This window comes from Dermochelys coriacea, chromosome 2 (genome assembly GCF_009764565.3).
Source record: "Dermochelys coriacea isolate rDerCor1 chromosome 2, rDerCor1.pri.v4, whole genome shotgun sequence".
Classification (NCBI taxonomy): Eukaryota; Metazoa; Chordata; order Testudines; family Dermochelyidae; genus Dermochelys; species Dermochelys coriacea.
In genome coordinates, this window is record NC_050069.1 from 130,613,936 (window position 1) to 130,635,405 (window position 21,470).

General features: G+C 37.4%; 1 protein-coding gene across 5 annotated transcripts in view; it reads left to right on the forward strand.

The window, feature by feature from the left end:
* CDH10 (cadherin 10) overlaps positions 1-21,470 on the forward strand; it is a 167,424-nt gene that overhangs the window by 131,035 nt on the left and 14,919 nt on the right. For all 5 annotated transcript variants that reach the window (XM_038392461.2, XM_043508437.1, XM_038392454.2 and 2 more), the window contains 4 exons: positions 1,179-1,366; positions 5,651-5,904; positions 10,690-10,826; positions 12,601-12,722. In XM_038392461.2, the coding sequence (XP_038248389.1) occupies positions 1,179-1,366; positions 5,651-5,904; positions 10,690-10,826; positions 12,601-12,722 (701 nt within the window). The remainder of the gene's footprint in view (positions 1-1,178; positions 1,367-5,650; positions 5,905-10,689; positions 10,827-12,600; positions 12,723-21,470) is intronic.

A 21,470-nucleotide genomic window follows, 5' to 3' on the forward strand; every position in this document is an offset into this window, starting at 1 on the left:
TCTTCTTGAATTTTTTACCATATGCACTGATGATAAATACTTGAATTTCAAACGATCACTTATATGTGATTGGTCAGAGAAGTCAGAAGATTCTTTTTGTTCCTTGACAGAATGAAAGTGAATGCACTTCTCATGCAAAATATATGCATGTGAGAATTTAAAATCCGGTTTCTATGAATAGTTATGCAGTTGGCTTACAAATATGCCTTTTGCAAATATTTATGCCACTGAAATTTTATAACTAGAATATGAAAATGAAAGCACCAAGCATATTGCCAATTTGATTCAGTTTAAAAATATAAATCAATATTTTTACAGTATTCACCTAATAAATAGTAATAACTCTATTTTAATTTTTCTGTGGTGTCAAAGTAGATTTAAAAATTAACTAAAAATGGTTCTTTTTTCAAGGAGCTCAATCAGGATATCAGCCTTAGTATTTAGAATCTGAAAAGTGTTTTCCACTCAATTTTAAGAATTTTAAAATAGGTCTACTTTGTGTCTTAGAATTAAATGTCATTTTAGCAATTGGGTATTTTATTATTACAGCCCTTTTAATATTAGGCATAAAGTAAAGTGTAACAATGAAATTATACTATCATTTTTAATGTTTTAAAAATGAACAGAAATGTTTAGATAATGAGCAATAGACGCTTTTAAGGGAAAAAGTCCTCTGATGAATCAAAGGAAAGAATTACATTTGTGAGTTTCCAAGACTGTAGCTATGGACACAGGAGTAAGTGAAATAAAATGAGTGTGGGACATGTGAAAAATTAATATTCTGTATCTATAATAAATACATATCCTAAGGAGCATGATTGAATATTTTGTATATTTAGTCATACAGAAGTAGAGTACACTATGTAATATTACATTAAAAGAACACTGAGGTTGCAAAGTCAAGCACACACATTAGAAAAGGTCAGAATTAAGTTTGCCTGCACCACTTTGATTTGTCCCCCTTGTCTGTATGCATTTATATAGATTTGCATAACATAACCTAGGAAATCGATGGCAGAGCCAGGAATAGAATCCTGTTCTCCCCTCTGTATTGAATGAAGCAGAGTTCTTGAAGTACAAATAGTCTAGGATAATGTAATTAAAGACTGTATCATAATGCACTGTTTTTAAAACTTGCTGTGCCTCTCTTTACTTGTTCTGCTTTTTTTTCTTTGTAGACACCATCCACCTCCACATTCCAGAATCTTCCCCAGTTGGCACTGCCATTGGTAGTGTAAAAGCCACTGATGCCGACACTGGGAAAAATGCAGAAACGGAATACAGAATTATTGATGGTGATGGAACAGATATGTTTGACATTGTGACACAGAAGGACACACAGGAAGGCATCATAACTGTGTGCAAGGTGTCTATAATCAGTAACAACCACTGAATAGTTTTGGTGTGGAGGACTGATGTAAATACCAATGTTGTATGTTAGACACATATAGAAACAAAAGTAGATCATATTATGATCAACCTTAAAAGCTCAACATTTGCAAGAGTTACCACACAGCTGTATCTTAGAACATGTACTGTTTCCCTTTACTTAGAATAGGAAATAATTGGTATTTGAGATATCACTGAGAAGTAGGAGTAGAAAGGGCCATCTCCAATATACTGCCACTATCATCACTGATTTTAGTACAAATTTGTTTGATGCTTGACTGACAGTTTTTCAGTAAGTGATAGAAACAGGTTTCAGTGTATTTCAGAGAAATACTGCACTACTATAGTATAGGGAAATACTTTGTCCAAGATACATGTTCACAGTAACTGTTTGTTGATAACTGTAGTATCACAGGGCAACAGCATCACGATCAGTAACTGCCAGCCAGGGCTTAGTACCATGCAACCTTTTCAGAGTAACAGCAGCAGCTAAGAGTGTGGGATTTTCTAAAATACCTAAGGCAGTTGAATGCCTAACCATAGCTAGAGCACTGTGAATTTCTTAGCACTGGTCTACATTACAAAGTTAGATCAGCTTAACTGTATTGCTCAGGGCTGTTAAAAATGTCATAGACTCTTATCATCCCCTGATGGTAATGTAGGCAGTGCTAACTTCTTCAGACCCTGCAGTGGGATTGTATGCCTCAGTCTGCTTTCCCTGGGCAACTACCACCTCTCTCTTGAGAGAAGGCCCTTTTAATCCTGTCAGAGTTCTTTCATCCTTTTGTTCATAGGCCTTTACCTGTTCTGATCAAAACCATTTTTGTGGATTGGTTGGAAAGGAGGCAAAATAATTCAAGTTAATGGTCCAGGTATTGTTTACCTCTTACATGTTTGCTGAGAGGTAGCTTATTTTGAGCCATTCTTTTTCTTCCTACCTTTTTTTCCTGTTGAGTTAAATCAATATAGTCTTACAGAAAACAGCCCAAGAACCAGGCCAAGAACCATTCTACACATAGAGTTTATAAATTATTACAGAGCAATTCCAAATCCATCACAAATAGCTCATAACAAAGAACATATTTCTGGACTAATAATTATGTATGCTAAAGAATTTGGACTTTTAAGGGTTTGTGCTCCTCTTCATGAATGAAAATGAATAATATTGCCCCACAAATAACAGGAAACGAAACTCACTGTGTGTGCATTTGTGAAAATATTCACAAATCAATTTTTGTATTATTCAACCAGTTCTAACTGAGGATTTCCAGTGCACCTTCCAGTAGTGAACAACTAACAAACAATTGCTCTTCTACTACTCCACCCAAAATGTAGATTAAGGGCCCCATTCAGCATTAATTATAATGAAACTTAAGTACATGCTTGAGGTGCCTTCCTGAATAGGAATGGGATAACTTAGGACTTGTCTTCATGCTGTAGTGCTTCTGTGAAGATACAACTATGCCGACAGTAGAGCTTCTCTTGCCAGTGTAGTTAATCCATCTCCTGGAGAGGCACCAGCTATGTTGATGGGCGAAGCTCTCCCATCGATGTAGCGCTGTCTAAACAGAGGGTAGGGTGGTTAGGTCAGTAAAGGTACATCGCTCAAGGGTGTGGATTTTTCACACTTGAGTGATGTCATTACACCAATATAGATGTGTAGTGTAGACCTGGCCTAAGGTGCTGAAAGGTAAGCACCTGTGCTTTAAAATCATACATGTGGTGGACTGCATTGCTCAGGAGATTTGGTAATGAGCTGCAAGGCCTTTCACTTCCAGCTGATGGGTTCATACCCAGCTTGCATCATTAGATGCTGCAAATGATTACTATCAGATACCCATTTCTGAGTTTCAGTTCCTTGAGGACAAATTGCGGCATTTCAATTGGTATCTTCGATGGCAGTCTCAGTAAAAAGGCATTGAGAGTGGGCTTGGAGACATAATTACTCTTCCTTCTACTCTGATTTCTCTTCACAACAAGGTGGAGCTGAGAAGGAGGAGGAAAGTTTCCATTGCCTGTATTACACCTCTTCTGATGACGCAGAGAATATTTAAATCCCCAAAGCTGTCATTCAGGCATCTTTCATGAGCACTAATTTTATAAGTTTGGGGTGGGAGGTAAATGTGTCTCTAGAATCCATTTTGATAAGTGAAAACCACTGACTTGATATATCCCTGTTGTTTGTGTGAGCTAAAGAAGTCTGCTCGGCAGTCAGACAGTAAATTCTCAGCCTGCTCATTTTCTATATATCATTCATTAGCTACCACTTTTCATCTGTGACAGTTGCAGAGAAAATTGGGGAATGGCATTTCTTGTCTACACAAAATGGATTCTAATTATAACCCTGATCCCTTCTCTTTTCATTTTAAAGGTAGCTGCTGACAAAATGTCATATCCATTTTGCAAAAAATTCTCTGATCTTGGATTCATGAAATTCAGTGAAAATGAGCAAGATTAAGTACTGATTTTTTCCCAGTAAGGTTTTAAATCTTTTTTCAAAATTAACTTTTTTTGGCAAAATTACAGATGGCGGCTTAGGTCTGTTTAAATTTATTTCTCCTTAAACAATGAAATGCAGACAAGTGTACGTACATGCCTTTTCCACATAAGAATGGCCACACTTGGTCAGACCAATGGTCCATCTAGCCCAGTATTCTGTCTTCTGATAGTGGATGATGCTGGATGTTTCAGAGGGCATGAACAGAACAGGGCAATTATGAAGTGATCCATCCCCTCTTTTCCAAGTCCCAGCTTCTACCAGTCAGAGGTTCAGGGACACCCAGAGCATAGGATTGTATCCCTGGCCATCTTTACTTATAGCCACTGATGGACCTATCCTCTGTGAACTTACCTACTTTTTTTTTTAACCCAATTATACTTTTGGCCTTCACAACTTCTCCTGGCAATGAGTTCCACAGGTTGACTGTGTGCAATGTGAAGAATTATTTCCCTATGTTTGTTTTAAAATGCCTGCTATTAATTTTGTTGTGTGATATCCGGTTCTTGTGTTATGCAAAAGGGTAAATAGCACTCCTTCATTCATTTGCTCCATGCCAGTCATGACTTAGACCATTTTGTTAGCTTTTTTTGTCTGCTGCTGCATATGAACAAATGTTTTCAGACAACTATCCACAATGACTCCAAGATCTCTTTCTTAAGTGGTAACAGCTAATTTAGACCCCATCATTTTTGTATGTATAGCTGGGATTATGCATACAGTGTGCATTACTTTGCATTTATCAGTATTGAATTTCATCTGCCATTTTCTTGTGCAGTCTCCCAGTTTTGTGATAACCCTGTGCAACTCTTCACAGTCAGCTTTGGACTTAACTATGTTTAGTAATTTTGTATTGTCCACAAACTTTGCCACCTCACTGCATACACCTTTTTCCAGATCATTTATCAATATGTGGAAGTGCTCTGGTCCCAGTGCAGAACCTGGACTGTGCTATTTACCTCTCTCCACTGAGAAGACTGACTATTTATTCTTACCCTTTGTTTCCTATCTTTTAACCAGTTACTAATCCATGAGATGACTCTCCCTCTTATTCCAAGACTGCTTACTTTGCTTAAAAGCCTTTCGTGAGGGACCCTGTTTGTCTGTCGACCCTCCTCAAAGAATTCTAATAGATTGGTGTGACACAATTGCCCTTTACAAAAGCCACTTACTCTTTTCCAACATATCGTGTTCATCTATGTTCTCCTTCCTGCAAATGTTTCCTGAAGAAATTTGGCATTATGGCCCTGATGCTGCAATTGTTCCACAAGCACAACTCCCATTTGCTTCAATAGAAAGGTCCGGGTGTGGAATGCTTGTCTGATTTGACCCTGTATTTGTGAAACATCAGCACAAACAGTTGCTAAGTTTGTAGGCAAAAGTTTGCACACAAAAATCTATTTAGAGAATAGCAATTAATACAACATTTCACTTGTGGAATTGTCTCAGATTTATACTAAGCCGGTCTACCTAGCTGCAGGTGCTACTGTAATACAAATAATAATAAGTGGTGATCCCACTGTTGTCAATGGAAGTTTTGGTTACTCAAGAAACTGGGTCCCTATTCCGTACAGCTGTGGAAAATGACTCTCTGGATTTTCCTGTGAGGTTCTGAGTGCCATTAGCGGCTATTAATCACAGTGGAGTTACACCATTTTACATCAGCTGATGATTTGGCCCATTATGTCTTTATTTCCCCTATGTATCCAACACATACAGTGTAATTTAATAAAGTTTATCTCCTTTTTTTTCCCTCCCTCATAGCCACTGGACTATGAGACCAGAAGGCTTTATACTCTGAAAGTAGAGGCTGAGAATACCCATGTGGATCCACGATTTTATTATCTTGGGCCTTTTAAAGATACTACAATTGTAAAAATCTCTGTGGAAGATGTGGATGAACCTCCTGTCTTCAGCAGATCCTCTTACCTTTTTGAAGTGCATGAAGATATCGAGGTGGGGACAATCATAGGAACTGTAATGGCACGGGATCCTGATTCTGCTTCAAGCCCTATCAGGTAATGTCATAGTCTCTCTATATACCTCATGATTTAAAAAACAAAATACAAAAACAAACAAGAAATTGTGTGGAGAAAATGGTTTCCCTTTCAAATTGTGATTGATGAACGTTGAGGTAGCTTTTCCACCCTGAGATTTGGGGAGAGGAGAACAGGGAGGAATTTCTATGTTCTGAAGGAGAAGAACCCTTCTTCTGTACAACTACTAATGTCCACAGGGGAGAGCCCCTCCCCTGCAGACAGTAGGAGATACACAGGAGCTGATATTTACCTGGGTATATGCATAATCTCCCTGGTAACCCCTTAGGGAGTTTATCAGCCCTTCCAAGCCTCAAAACTGTAGAACTTCCCTTGCTGTGAGCCTATGCAAGTTGAGCTATCCTTGCCTCCTATTTCCTATAAGATGAAGTAATATCTTTTAAATATCTTATATTGGAGCAACTTTTGTTGGTGGAAGAGACAAGTTTTCAAGCTTCACAGAGCTGTTCTCAGGTCTAGAGAAGGTAACTAGGCTGTCTGAGCTAATTACAAGTTAGGACAGGTTGATACACTTATGGGGTTCACATATGTTATAGGAGACCACTTAAAATGAAATGGACAGGTAAGGGTTAGCAGGTTATGAGGTGTGTTACAAACTCTTGTAATGAACCATAAAACCAGAGTCTCTATTAAGTCCGTATTTTTTAATGTCTAACAGAGTTAGGAATGTACATTCCCAGGGTAGTCTTTCAAAGATATTATGTAGGTTTCCTTTGAGGATGAACTGAGAGGTCAGACATGTAGTGATCTTGTGTGAAAAGTGTTCATCACAGGTGGTGATTGAAGACAAGGAGGCGGTTTGGGAATAATTTACTTCAGGATGTGGTCCCCATTGAATGTGGGTTGTGATTGTTTAATGATACCCCCAAAATATACTGGAGATGCATTTATTTTTGTTGATGTTGTGATGCACTTTTTCACAAATTCTTCTTCAAGGTGACCCATAAAAAGGCTGGTGTATTGGAACCTCTGGCTGTTTCCATGGTTTGAACAAAGTGTTTGTTGTTAAACAGGAAGTTGATGTGGGCGATGTCTGAGTATTGTACATTGTCTTGTAGGAATTTGAGGCAGGCAGCAATGCCATCATGGTGAGGAATGTTGGTGTATAATGAGGTGACATCCACGGGGACAAGGATGGCATTCTGTGGGAGGTTGTTAATATTGCAGAGTTTCTGGAGAAAGTCAGTAATGTCTTGGCAGAAGTTGGCCCTCTGTGTGGTGCATGCTTTGAGGATGATTTCAGAGAGTCCTGATATTCCTTCAGTGAGAGTACTGTGGCCAGATTATAAGGGGTCCATCTGGGTACCTTTGTTTGTGTATCTTGGAATGCATGTAGAAGGTCCCTGTACAGGAGGGAAGGCTTATGGGGTTTTGGGGAAGGCTATAGCGGTTTTTCTTGGACTGCTTGGGGAAGGATTTGATGGTATCTTTAAATTCCTGTGTGAACTGGTATGGGATGGTCTTTGAGTTCCTTATAGCAGGTTGTGTCAAGAGCTTTCTGTTGGCCTCGTTGATGTAGCCATCAGAATTAAGGACTAGGATTGTGCCTCCCTTGTCTGCACTATGGTGTCTGGATTTCAGGGACTGCATAGCTATCCTCTCAGTGGTAGAGTGATTGTGGTATATGTAGTGTTTCTCTGACCACTACATACTACTCCAAATATGCTGAACAGCTCTGAAGAAGCTGAACTGAACTGAAGAAGTATCTCCTGTACTTCCATATTCCAGAACAAAACACTTCAAACAAGAAATTATAACATACTCCCACATACTGGATGAAAAAAAATCAGGAAGTCTACCTGGAGTCCATGCAGGAAACCCAAACCAATCTCTGAGTATTAAGCTTTAGAAGACTATTTGGACTTTGGTCACATTTGACAAAGGTGTCAAAATAAGTGTTTATCTTGTCTGATTTACTTCAAATATGGTAGACACAAAGCATAATTTACCATCTATGAGGACAATATTCCTTTGTTTGTAGATTTTGACGGATGGTAAAACTGAGTTTGTAAAGGAAACTGAATTGCAGCCTGGGAATCTAAGTAGTCAGGCTTTTGAAGCTGTGATCTTAAAAGGAACAAAGTTGTTGGTTTCACTTGTCTCTGGCACAGCTTGATGAGTGGAACTGCTTCAAGTGAATAAGCTATTTCCCCCCCCCCATCATGCTCTATTATTGATATAGCATAATAGCCTGATGATGCTGTCAAACCATCACTCTCGGACATGTTGGTGCTTCTTCCATTGAATGACAGAAGGTAATTCAGAACAGGCAAGGCAGGTGAACTAATGGAATTAAGGGCAGAGGTGTAAACAGCTTTAATGGGGGAAAAAAGTGAAAAGAATTAATGAGTCTTGATTTAAGTTGTTCAAGAAACAGAAAAAGGCAGGACTTTCCACATATGTGGTAGTAATATAAATGTGTATGATTCTTTACCTTTCTTGTTATTGCTGTTTTCTGCTGGAAAAAAACTAAACTAAAAACAAACAAATTCCATAGTAGGGATCAAATTCAGCCCTCCAGTGTACATATGTTGTCTCTCTTAATTTAAATAAGAGCCTCACATTTCTATTCAAAGAATCCAGCTCTTCAGAATAAGGATTATAAAATTTTGTTACTACCAAACCATCACCAGACAGTTATAGAATATCAGGTATTACAGGAGACAATGGACAGCTAAGATTTTGGCTTCTTTATTTAGACAGGTTGTGTCCTTTTGTAATCAGGTTAGCCTGAATAAAGCTTTTATGAGATTTTCTATTTAAAAAAGAAAAAGTTGGGCAGCTTATGAAGTTGCCTGTTCCTCTTTTTCTTTTCTTTTCAATAATGGAGACGAGCCTAAACTAAACCTCCCAGGTATGAACCACCCTCTTCCAAAGCTTGGTGGAATCTGAATCCAGGTCCAGATCTGCATTTTACATGCAATTCTTACTTCTAAAAGGGTATGTCTATGGAACCTGGAGCAGCAAGCATCCTTGCCCAGAATGAGGAGCTTGTGGGCTTGTGTTACTATGCTAAAACTAGCTGGCTAGATAGCACTTAGAAATTACAACTTGGGCTGGAGCTTAGGCTCTAAAGTCCAACCCTTTCCCTAGGTTTCTGAGCCTGAGCTCCAGTGTGAGCCACAATGTTTAGCACAGTAGTACATGTCCTGGGAGCCTCCGTTTGTCGATCTGAGCTGGGAGGCTAGCTGGTGCAGGCTGTGTAGGCACACCCAAGTAGTCCAAAGCAAAGCCAAGATCCAAATACCCCAAATTTTAGATAGGATTCAAAATGCAGTGCTGTATCTGAATTCTGTAGCTCAGGTCTTCCCTTTCATAGAAATATGATTTTTAAAGTGAAAATAGGCTATAACTACAGAAACTGTGTGGCTTGCTGCTTCCTGTGGCACTATTCTTTTTTTAACAGACTTTAGTAACAATCGGACTATTGTCTGTGATTTAGAAGATCAACAGTAGCATCTGCAGGCTTTTGAGAACACTGGGTTGATGTAGAAGGTGTATGGTTGCATAACACATACATAACCAAATATTTTGGGCTTATAAAAATAATAGGATTGTATTTTATTCATCTGAGTTGTGTTGGGTTGTGGAACTGATGTGAGAAGTAACTCAAATAGCTGCATCACTTGCCTATTGAAAACCTACACTATCAAACTTTGACTTATGTCCACATTAAAAAAAAATGCATTTGATGGCTACAGGATCACTGCTATGCAATATAAACATATTGATGAAATAATTCCCCCCAAACTTGCCAGGCACTAGGGAATTTTCCTTATTTGTCACTTGTAATTTGCCCACCTGGTTCAGAACTAACACAAACCTTTTACCCCAACTTTGAAGCAAATCGTTTGTGTGGCCCCAATCCTTCATTTACCCACAACCCACCACTGATTTCAGGGGCAAATTTGGGTGCATGAGAAATGCAGGTTTGGGTCCTAAATGGGAAGAATCACAGAGCAATCTGATTATTGATTTCAGTTTGACAGAATGCCTTTCTCTACAAGTCAGTTGAAGGTTTGCCCATATGAGTATTTGCAAGGCAAAGGCTTTGCAGTACTGTACAAAGGTTCCTTAATATCAGTAGCTTCATTAAAACTGAAAATCCTGCCAGTTAACACACTTTTAACATTTTTATTTTGATTTTTTTAAACTTGATTTCTTTTAAATAAATTTACATTAAACTAGGAACTGAAAGCTTTAAACTGTCATTTCAAAAAGCTCAGAAATGAGTTGTCAGTCTGACGTGTTTTTTTCAAACTGAAAGAGAATTTTTCTCTCAGGAAAAAAGTGTTTAATTACTGATTTAAACAATGTTCTCCCTCCACTGCCTATAATAATTCATATTTTAATGCAGTATCATTTAGTTACAAAGAAAATATTCATAGAAGCCTATGGATGTTACAGGATAAATTGCAAGAGTAAATATAATGGATACATCTATATTGAGATCATTCTTAGGATTTTTCTGTGTACTAGGTTAATATTTTAAGAATTATTTTAAGTATTTTTTTTTTAGTTTCAGGGACAGTCATCAACATAATTAACAGATGAACTGCACAGCATTTTAAAAAGCTTAAACTTGCAGAAACTAAGCATTTATCTCATCTAAATTATCTCATCTATCATTTTTGATAGAATGTATATAGAATTTGAATGTTATACAGATGTACTGTAAGGTAGAGTTGCTTCTTTTAATTTACAATCATTTACATAACAATTTTTGTCTTTGTTTATCATGTTTAGATTTTCTTTGGATCGCCATACTGACCTTGACAGAATATTTAATATACACGCTGGAAATGGATCCATCTACACTTCCAAACCACTTGACCGCGAGATATCACAGTGGCACAATCTTAGTGTTATAGCAGCTGAGATCAGTAAGCCAAATCTTTTCAGTTTTCCTTCATTTAAAAAGTTATTTAAATCTTTCTGGCGCTCAGAATAAATTTCTTAAAAATAAATAGCATTAAGTCCAACTGCTGGTGCTTTATACATCTTTTCATTCATCTTGGGCATTTACAAGAAGCCATTTTGACATTACAAGTAAATAGAATAAACCCAAGGTACCATCAAGATTACTACATCATTGCATCTGATTCCAGTCCCACTGGCACAAAAGATTCTAATTGACAAAAAAAATCTGAGATTCTTCAAGTGAACTCGTGAGGAGCGTTCATTATGAAATTCTCTGTTTTAGCATAAGCGCTATATCACTGGTAAAAGTAATAGTTTCTGATGATAAACATGGCTGGTGCCACCATTCTTCAGATTGCTGGCCACTGTGATAAATGTGTTCTTTCATAGTATTTTCATACTGTGGGAATTCAAGGCCCTTCTGTGCTTAAACTGAGATAGTAAGATCATTTCTTTGTGAGGATATTTTGAGAGAATTTAACTTCTCAACTTAGTTGTAGTAATTAGGTCTCTCTAAAGAGGTATGCTAATTTTTTTGGAAAAGTTCAGGTTTTTTAAGGGCAATCAATCTACATAATAATTGCTTGAAATTCATACCTGCCAGACTTTACAGTCACCATCTCTTTATAATGTATTACTGAGCTTCTTTGAAGAAAAAAGGCAATATTGGAATATTTAGGACATTTGCTTTCATGACGTTCAGATTTTTGTTCTTTTTAAAGAAATTTAGTATGACAAGTAGACATAGTATGTATTTCCTACAAACACTGATACTGTGATACAGTGGAACCATAAGCTGAATTCTTCACAGATTGCTCCCAAGACACCACAGCATGTCATACACCCAGTCAATACAACAATTCATGATCCATCTTCATTGTTACCCTATTCCAGAAACAAAGCAAAAACATATAAATGTTTAAAATATTTCAGTAGAGGAGTTCTCAAAAATGAATGATGTATGCATGACTTGCCTTTTATTAAAGAGTAAGTACCTCAAAATTAAAAACAAATAAACAAAACCCTATTCAGTTTAGTGCTGCAAATTTTCACCCAATCCTATTCCCACAGAAGTCAGTGGGATTATTTGATTGATTTAAAGAAAAACCCCAATTTATAGATTTATATTTTTCTTACAGTAATTTAAGTATGTGATTCTGTTCTGATTTACACCAGTTTTACACTGGTGTAATATTTTTTTCTTTACTGAAGTGTCTACTGATTTATAAATGGGAAATGAAAGGAAAATCAGATCCTGAGAATATCCTTTCAGAGTATGTTTGTCACCAACCAGTGACAGCTCCTCAGTGTAAAACAAATTTGATAACATCCATTGTGTCTTGATTTTAAAAAACAAACTTCCAGCAGAACAATACTCTTGAGCCCAACAAAAACAACAATTGTCATTGGGTTATACTAATAGAGATTATTTTTATACATTACATTTTCTTATTTTATTAACAGAAGTAGTGTTTATCTTCATGTAAACAGCCTAATTGCCCACTATATATCAGTGAATGAATTTGTTTCTGGCACTAAGCAAAATCTGTTCTGAACACTGATGTGGCCTGATCCTCACCTAGTTTGAGTCCAGGGAGCTATGCCAAATTACACCATCTGAGGATCTGGGCTTGAATGCTGACTTCTGGAAGAATTTTAAAGAAAACAAACCTTTTTTTTTTTTAAATGAGAGCAAGAGATCACTTGTTTCTGTTTTCACTTCTTTTCTTTTGGCAGACAATCCCAAAGATACCACTCGTGTTTCTGTTTATGTTCGAATTTTGGATGTTAATGACAATGCCCCGCAGTTTGCCATATTCTATGATACTTTTGTATGTGAAAATGCAAGAGCTGGACAGGTATGAATTCTGTAAATACTTTAAGCTATTTGGCTTTGCTATGGCACTCAGTTTTAGATCATTCTTTAGAAATGCTAGAGAGAGTGCTTCTAGTACAGTTTATGAAACAAAATGAAGACAAAGAATGGCTGTAAGTAAATCAGTCTTTAGACCTGCATAATAATACTTTACAATTGAGCCAGCATGTAAATTACCAAATTACTTTTCTTTACTTTTACAGAAATAGCTTTCTACAAGAGATCTGTTCATTTTACTCTTAAGCTTTTGCATCAGTGAATCTGTTTTTGTTTTGTTGCTTTAGATGCCTAAGCATATAGCCTGAAAGATGTGTTCTTAATTGATTTCAGTGTTATCTTCCAAGAAGAATGCAACATGCTATAGATAATAATTGGTAATCAAATTTGAATTGTTTTTTTCAAAAAGAGGTCAATACTATGGAGCTCAGTTGTACTTTGAATTCATATTTATCATGTTTAGAAACATCAATGTCACACGTACTTTTTTATGCAAATGACTGTTTATCTCCCAAACATTTTCTGTGGGTGAATCAAACAAAAACATAAAAGATGTTAATATCTGAACTGGTAACATATTATTTTGTTTGGCTTTTATAGAAACCAAACAAAATAATACAGAAAAATATACTTGATTAAAGTGAAACAACTCTGCTGCCCACTGTCTAATTCCTAGTAGGCAGCTATCCATTAGGGCTATTGGAAACCCACCAGCTTCCCTTTTACAGTGTTGTGTGTTCCACTGCACAATTAATCCAAGAATAAAAAAATGTCCTTAAAAGTGGCATCAGTGGTACCAGAATGGCATGTAAGCATCACAGTACTGTTGAAGAGAGTGTGGAGGAGGAATGCAGACTTCTCTGAAAATAGTTAATTTCTTGGACACCTTCATTTCCAGATGGCTATCCCATTTTATTTATTTTTCTGAGTGGTTTTATAAGTGTAAATTCACTGGTACTGATTATGCATATGATGCACACAACTTAATCTCTCTGGGCCATTGCTAGTTTAATTCTGTCCTCTTGTATATTAGTTTCTCCTTTTTTTTTGTTACCACAATTACAAATGATGTATAGTCAAATTTAGACCTCACTGAATAGTCTTCCCCACTGATAAGTAACCACTGTTTATCAAAAAATGTTCAATCCTATCCTAGAATATGGTGTTTTATGTAGTTAGGTATTTAATTTCTTTATATGTTTAATATGTGACATTATGTTGACTGGCTTCTTGAAATCTAATATATTAAATAAGCTTCAGAGGGGTAGTCTGTGTTAGTCTGGATCTGAAAAGCGGCAAAGAATCCTGTGGCACCTTATAGACTAACAGATGTATTGAAGCATGAGCTTTCGTGGGTGAATACCCACTTCATCGGATGCATGTAAATATATTAATATGTGAGCTATTGAGAGAATTGAATATATTAATATGTGAGCTATTGTGATAGCATCTAACATGTGCTCAACATTTTCCAAACCTACAGAAAAACCCCAAAGAGATTACACTATAAGTTCACAAGAGAGACAAAGGCATAGACAAACACCATAGAAACATAATGTATAAGTATGAGGTGATGCTGAGTAGGAGTCTTGATCGTTTTTCTCCTCTTACTCTTCCAAATCATCCTTGCTCCACTCCTCCAATTTCCCCTTTATCCTCCAGTCTTCAACTAGCCTTTACTCCCCACTATATAATCAGAGAGACAAAGAAACCTACAGCCAGTTAGATGGTGTGCATGCAAAGGGAAGCGTGGAATTATAGTTGTCCTGTGACATCCTGGAGGTGGAGCAGCCTAAATAACCTTTCACCTGCCCACAGCCTGGAAAGTGTCCCTACCACCTCTTCCCTCTGTGAAAGAGGGCTGCGTTCAGCAGAGAAATCATTGGGTTAGGACAAGTACAGCCAAATCTGTTCCAGATTTTGAGTGCTGTCTTGCAACTTTTTCTTCCCATTGAGAGGGGACAGGCTGCTTCCTCCAGTACAGTCCTCGGAGCAAGATTTAGCACCCCCATGACCTTACCTGCACAGAATCTTGAGCAGCTGTTGAATCACTAACTATGATGGAGGCTTTTAAATTCGGTTTTCATGATCAGTGTTTAATAAACCAAAACTGCTTGTCAGTTATTAGACTCTCCTTTACCAAATGTATATATACGGACTCCCTTATCATATGTGCAAATATTACACCTGAAAAAACATATCCATCTAATTGGCAAATTCATGGATTTTTCGTCACTAAATTTCTTAAAATATGTTTTGGGGGTTTTTTTAGTTGTTGGGTCTCTCTCCTGACTGTCTTTAATTTATTGCAGATTATAAAGAATTAGTAGAAAAGATCCAGTGTTTGTTCAACTCTTTAGTGCATTTCATCCAGATCCATACGTGTATATCTTTTTTGTTTTATCAAATACTGTTTTACTGTCTATTTGTTTATCCTTTGCTCTTGCCATCTTCAAGTATCATATCCAAGTTTCCCTGATTAGAATCCTCTGATGTCCTTGTTATCATTAGCCTTTTTATTACAAGCTAAGTTCAAATAGATTTATTTAAAAATTCACAGTTCTCACCTTTTCAAGTTGTAGCAATTTTATTTTCTGCCATTATTCTTCTTTTCTGGATGTATTTATAGGACATTTTTATTGCCTTTGATTCCTTACTATCATGATATCTTTGCTTTTTTCTGTCATTATTTCTCAGTGATTCATTCACTCAAACATCTTTCTTATTAATCTCTCATCTCTTCCAATTATTTCTTACTTTAGTTTCTTCTGTGACCTTCCTTTCTATTTATATCTCCCATGCGTCTTAAGTTGTATTGAGATTAGACTTTCTTCTTCCAGTATTGTGTTTTTTACAGCTTTCCAAGCCTTACTCTATTTTGTTTCCAGATAGTGATGCAACTCATGCCACACTAATGTACTGTTTGCTATGCATGGTGTGTGATGGGTATATAAATCACGTATGAGGATTTCTGTAGCCTGAGTAGAACACAGATACACAGGAATCTGCATATCAGATTTTAGATTAATGGTCCATTTACTACAGTGAACTATTTTGGAATAAACTGCCCACAAGGGAAGTTTCTTTCTAATACTCATCAGCTAGTGCCTAGCTTACGTACTGAAATGGTCTATACCATTCATGATGTTTTTACACCTTTATGATGTCTCCTCTTATTCATCTCCTCTCAAAACTAAACACTCCCCATCTTTTCGCATGCTCTTCTCATGGAAATCTTCCCATTCCTTTAACCATTTTACTCACCCCACTCTTGATCCCCTTATGTTTATTTCCCTCTCTTGAGAAAGACTGATCAGAACTATGCAGAGTGTACAAGATCTTTGCTCCATTTGGCTCCATTGCAGTTGATATATACCACTCCAGCAATGAAAAGGGGTTGGGGAAGGATATAAGAGTGTGGGGAATCACTGGTGGCGTTTCCGGACAGCTATCTTTTTTTCTTCTTCTTCTTCTTGGTTTTGTATTTTCCTTGGAAAATCAATAAGCAAAGAAGGCAACGAGTAGAACATTGAAATTAACTCAATAATAATTGCCAGTGACATCACAACAAAGGAATGTACACATGTAACTTTTTTTCTTTATGATTTTAGTTTCTGCTTTTTCTTTCAAAAACAAAACATAGGAAACAACCAGTGTATGACGAGAGGCGTCAAGGACAGTAATGTATATTTGGACAATGGCTAGCATGCACCACGTTGGCTTGTAGGAGCCAACAGTATACATATAATATATACAGTTAAATAGCAATAGTGCATAAGAGTTATACATATTATGGCATAATATATTAGCCCTATGATATCCATTTCACAGCAAATTTAAGTGTATTCTCCCCTTTTTTGTCACCAATATCAATACTTTCTCACGTGGTGTGCACAAATATTTTCAACCATTCCAAAGAAACCAGAGGTTTATTATGAGTTGCATTTTCTGAGTATTAAACACATTACTTTAAAAAGTACATTTTTTGGTGTTTGCTGGAAAATTTAATTCACCTACTAATCCCAGTATACACATTTTGTTTTACATTCAGAACTGTGGAAAGAAATTTCCACACGTTGCGTCAGTATATTTGAAGTAAGAAAAAAGTAGGTGGAGTGGGTTAGCTGATGGTTGGTGGCATGTCCAGTGTTAATTAGCTTAAACTCCCTTGATGTACATGCTCTAGCATTCAGTAAAATCTGTTTAAGATTTTGTTCTGGAAAAAACAACCACGTAGTGATAATGGACAAGATGCATTTCCAACATTCCAACATCCACCATTGTTTTTTGAAAAAAACCAGTTTTCTTCTGACAATGAGAGATATAACTAAGCTTCCTACTCATCTATTTTACCCCAATACATCAGCGGAGAGACAGAGTTAATTAATTTGGTATTGCCCGCAAGGTGTCCTTTATTACTTAATAAAATGTATTAATAGATACATTAGTTCATTTGACCATGTCTTACCTAGTTGCTGCTGTCTATGTGACTGTAGTATTTTACAGAAAGCGCAATGTGATCTAGGCAGGGGATTTTAAGAAACAAAGAAATTTTGTGAAACATTTTCATACTTGAGTCACATGATCAAGAATAATAATGAACCAAATTTAGATTTTATTTGCAGCATATTTGGCAAATCAGTTTTAATATTCAAATTGTCTCAAAATGTGACTACCTATTTACTTACATTGCATGTTTTGCAGATACCATTCTTAATATCAGAGGCAACACTAACTTTCATGATTATTACAGATACAATTAGCAGGATTTAGCCCACTAAAACTCCAACAACATTGAATTAACAGTACAAATGTTCTTTACTTCCAAAGAGACTAGTACAAAAGTCCATGTAATCAGCTGCTTCCTATCATTCCTGTCATATCTAATAATGTATTTTATGAGCAATTGAAGCTCAGGCTTGACCAATACTTGGATGGGAGAGCTGCAAGAAGTGCTAGTTAGTGAGTCAGGTGGCACACTTCCATACAGCATGGTATTAGACGGCTCTGTTCTGCTGGAGGTGCTGTCATTCAGATCAGATGTACAACCAAGGACCTGACTGCTTGTCACTAAAGAGCCCATGACACATTTTAATATACTCAAGGTGTTAGTCCTCAGCAAACTGAGCCTGGCTCAGGATGCTGCCCTCCTAAAATTCCCATTAATATTTTATCTGGTTTAATTCTCCCTTCTAAATTTTGTTTAGCAGCATTGTTGGCACAGAATGCTTCCTGTATTCCACTTAAGACATAGCTGTACCTCACTGAGGGTGAGTGATCCCTATTGCTTGGAAAACATTTTAGGATTCTTTACTATGAAAGAGTTTACATACAGAAAAAGTATGTAAGTAAGTATGTGTGTCTGTATGTGTAATATGAATGGAATGCAAGATCCTAAATCAGCAGGAATATTATGATTGGTCCTCATGCCAGTGTCCCAACAGATAGTTTATATACGCAGAAGTATCTCAAGCCAAATTTCATTGTCTTGTTGAGTTTGCCTATTGTCAGAAACAAACTTTTTGGAAATATGTTTTTTCCTTTAGCCTAAGCTGTGACATATTTGTCTTTAACAATTCGTTTATGTAACCATATAATTAAAGATTTGAGGACTTCTTTTTGACTTGTTCAAGTACTCCAGAAGATTTATTAAATCTCTTGTGCTTCATTCCTTAAGAATAAAGCCACTAGTTTCCCGATTAGTGGCATGATACTATAAAGTGTGTCTATGTTGATTATACATATGTTTACAATAGCACATTTCATCTAGAGATGCAAAAGCACCTAAACACTTTACAGACTATTTAATTATACATACATGTGTATATATTTTCAAGGATCACTTCACCAATTGAAAATTAACTATCAGTAATTTTAAAACTACTCTTTGATTAAAACAAAAAAGTGGAAGTGTTAAGCGAACTGTTTTATTGATTTACAATAATGTGATATTGGAGGTTGCCATAAAATACTTACAGGTTTTTGGTTATGTAAATGTAGCTGAATTTAATTGGGGCTGTTCTGGTAGGGAAGAGCCTGATGAAATCCAGCGTTGGGGAAGAGAGAGGCTTCCAGGGAGGAGGAGATCCTTGTCTCGGATGCAGATGCAGAATGTGGTGGGCTCTATTTTGTGGGAGCTGAGACTGTTACTGGTCCTCTAGTCAGGGGACAGGAGATTCTTTTGTGGAGCTCTGTCCAAGCCAGCAGCTTCTGCTAATCTCCTGTCAGAATGCTAGAAGCTGCAGCTGAGAAACTGTTGGGGTTTTGATGAAGCAGGGAGCCAGGTATTCCTGGGCTATACTGGAGCCAGTGACTGGCTGTGATCAGAACTGACTGAAGGGAGAACCATCACCACCTTTTCATTTGGGAAAGTGCTTTCAGGGGAAAGGGACTTTAAGGGGTTTCCTTGACTCTGAGAAGAGACAAAGTGGTCTTATTGTCTAACCAGGATCCAGGGTTACTGACCTCTGGGTATAACAGCTCCAAGTTTCAGAGGAGTTGTGCCACTTGGAATGATCCCAAGTTAGAATTGCTCTGAAATTCAGAGGAGTTCACACTCTGGGATAGTGTCAATGTAAATATAAGTTAGCTAAGTTGTATTTACTACTGTAAATGGCATAGATTAAAGAAAAGGAGGACTTGTGGCACCTTAGAGACTAACAAATTTATTTGAGCATAAGCTTTCGTGATCTACAACCTATCCTGAAGGATGACCCATCACTCTCACAGATCTTGGCAGACAGGCCAGTCCTTGCTTACAGACAGCCCCCCAACCTGAAGCAAATACTCACCAGCAACCACACACCACACAACAGAAACACTAACCCAAGAACCTATCCTTGCAACAAAGCCCGTTGCCAACTCTGTCCACATATCTATTCAGGGGACACCATCATAGGGCCTAATCACATCAGCCACACTATCAGAGGCTCGTTCACCTGCGCATCTACCAATGTGATATATGCCATCATTTGCCAGCAATGCCCCTCTGCCATGTACATTGGTCAAACTGGACAGTCTCTATGTAAAAGAATAAATGGACACAAATCAGACGTCAAAAATTATAACATTCAAAAACCAGTCGGTGAACACTTCAATCTCTCCGGTCACTCGATTACAGACCTGAGAGTGGCTATCCTTCAACAAAAAAACTTCAAAACAGACTCCAAGAGACTGCTGAATTGGAATTAATTTGCAAACTGGATACAATTAATTTAGGCTTGAATAAAGACTGGGAATGGATGAGTCATTACACAAAGTAAAACTATTTCCCCATGTCATTTCTCCCCCCCCCCCCACCCTCTCCACTGTTCCTCAGATGTTCTTGTTAACTGCTGGAAATGGCCTACCTTGCTTCTCACCATGAAAGGTTTTCCTCCTTCCCCCCCCCCCTGCTGCTGGTGATGGCTCATCTTAAGTGATCACTCTCCTTACAGTGTGTATGATAAAACCCATTGTTGCATGTTCTCTGTGTGTGTATATAAATCTCCCCACTGTATTTTCCACCAAATGCATCCGATGAAGTGAGCTCACGAAAATAGCTCACGAAAGCTTATGCTCTAATAAATTTGTTAGTCTCTAAGGTGCCACAAGTACTCCTTTTCTTTTTGCGAATACAGACTAACACAGCTGCTACTCTGAAATCTGGCATAGATTAATTAATTGAAGTGGGCCCCTGCTGATTTAAAGTAGTTGTGACATTTTAATTAATCTCAGTCTGTTATAACATGTTTTTTTTCTAAATTGTTAAATAAAGGTGTGTTAAATCTAATTAAGAATATATTGTTTGTTTGTAATTGGTACTTTCGAGTTAGACCCTCTTGCAGAGATTAGCTCTGGTTTATTCCTGGAGGCTTCCAAGGTACACCAGTGAGCAGGCTCCAGCTAGGTTGAAGTGCCACCAAGTAAAAATATAAGTAAAAGTACTGTCATGGAGAGGTGAATAGAGGATTCCTACCAATCCAACATCACCACTAATATACTCAAAATCTCCTTTACTGTCACCATCATCTGGTAGCTGGTCACACAAGTGAGTGCTGCCTACTCCCGAGTAACCCAGGAAGGAAAGTGGGGGTGCAGGAGGTGTTAGAGAAGGATAAAGGAACACAATTGAGAGAGAAAAAGCCTAAGCGTGCATTGTGAAAGAGTTTTGCCTCTGCAATGTGGAAGGATTGGAGGAGAGAAGTGGGGAGTTAGATGAGTGTTTGGAAGGCCACAGAGAGGAGGTTGCAATTGCTGAGGCAAAGGATGATATATCTTGACGAGTTTTAATGGTAGGAATGAAGATAAACAGATGCATTTTGTAAATTCTAGAGAGACAAAGAAAGCAGGATTTAGCATGTCATGGGAGAGATGTCAAAAATGACAGGTAGATTGCAGCTTGAGGAACCAGTCAGATTGTAAAGCTGACAACAGTAATGGAGCAGGGAGGATATGTGGGAAGGTTCTAAAAGAAACTTCAGTTTTTGCCGAGTTAAACTTGAGTAGACAATGGAACATTGAAGGTGAGATGTCAGTCAGTGGAGAGTTAGTTCTGGTAACCATCAGCATAGAGTAGTAACCGAAGCTGTGTGACTGGAATTCACCCGGGGATGAAGCAACAAAGATCTCAGATTTACATCTAAGAGATGGCACTCGCAGTAGCTAACAGCCAGTAAGTTTCAATGATTAACTACACTGGTTCACTGCATACTTAAATAGAAGAATGGCAGGGAATCACCACTACTTCCTGCAA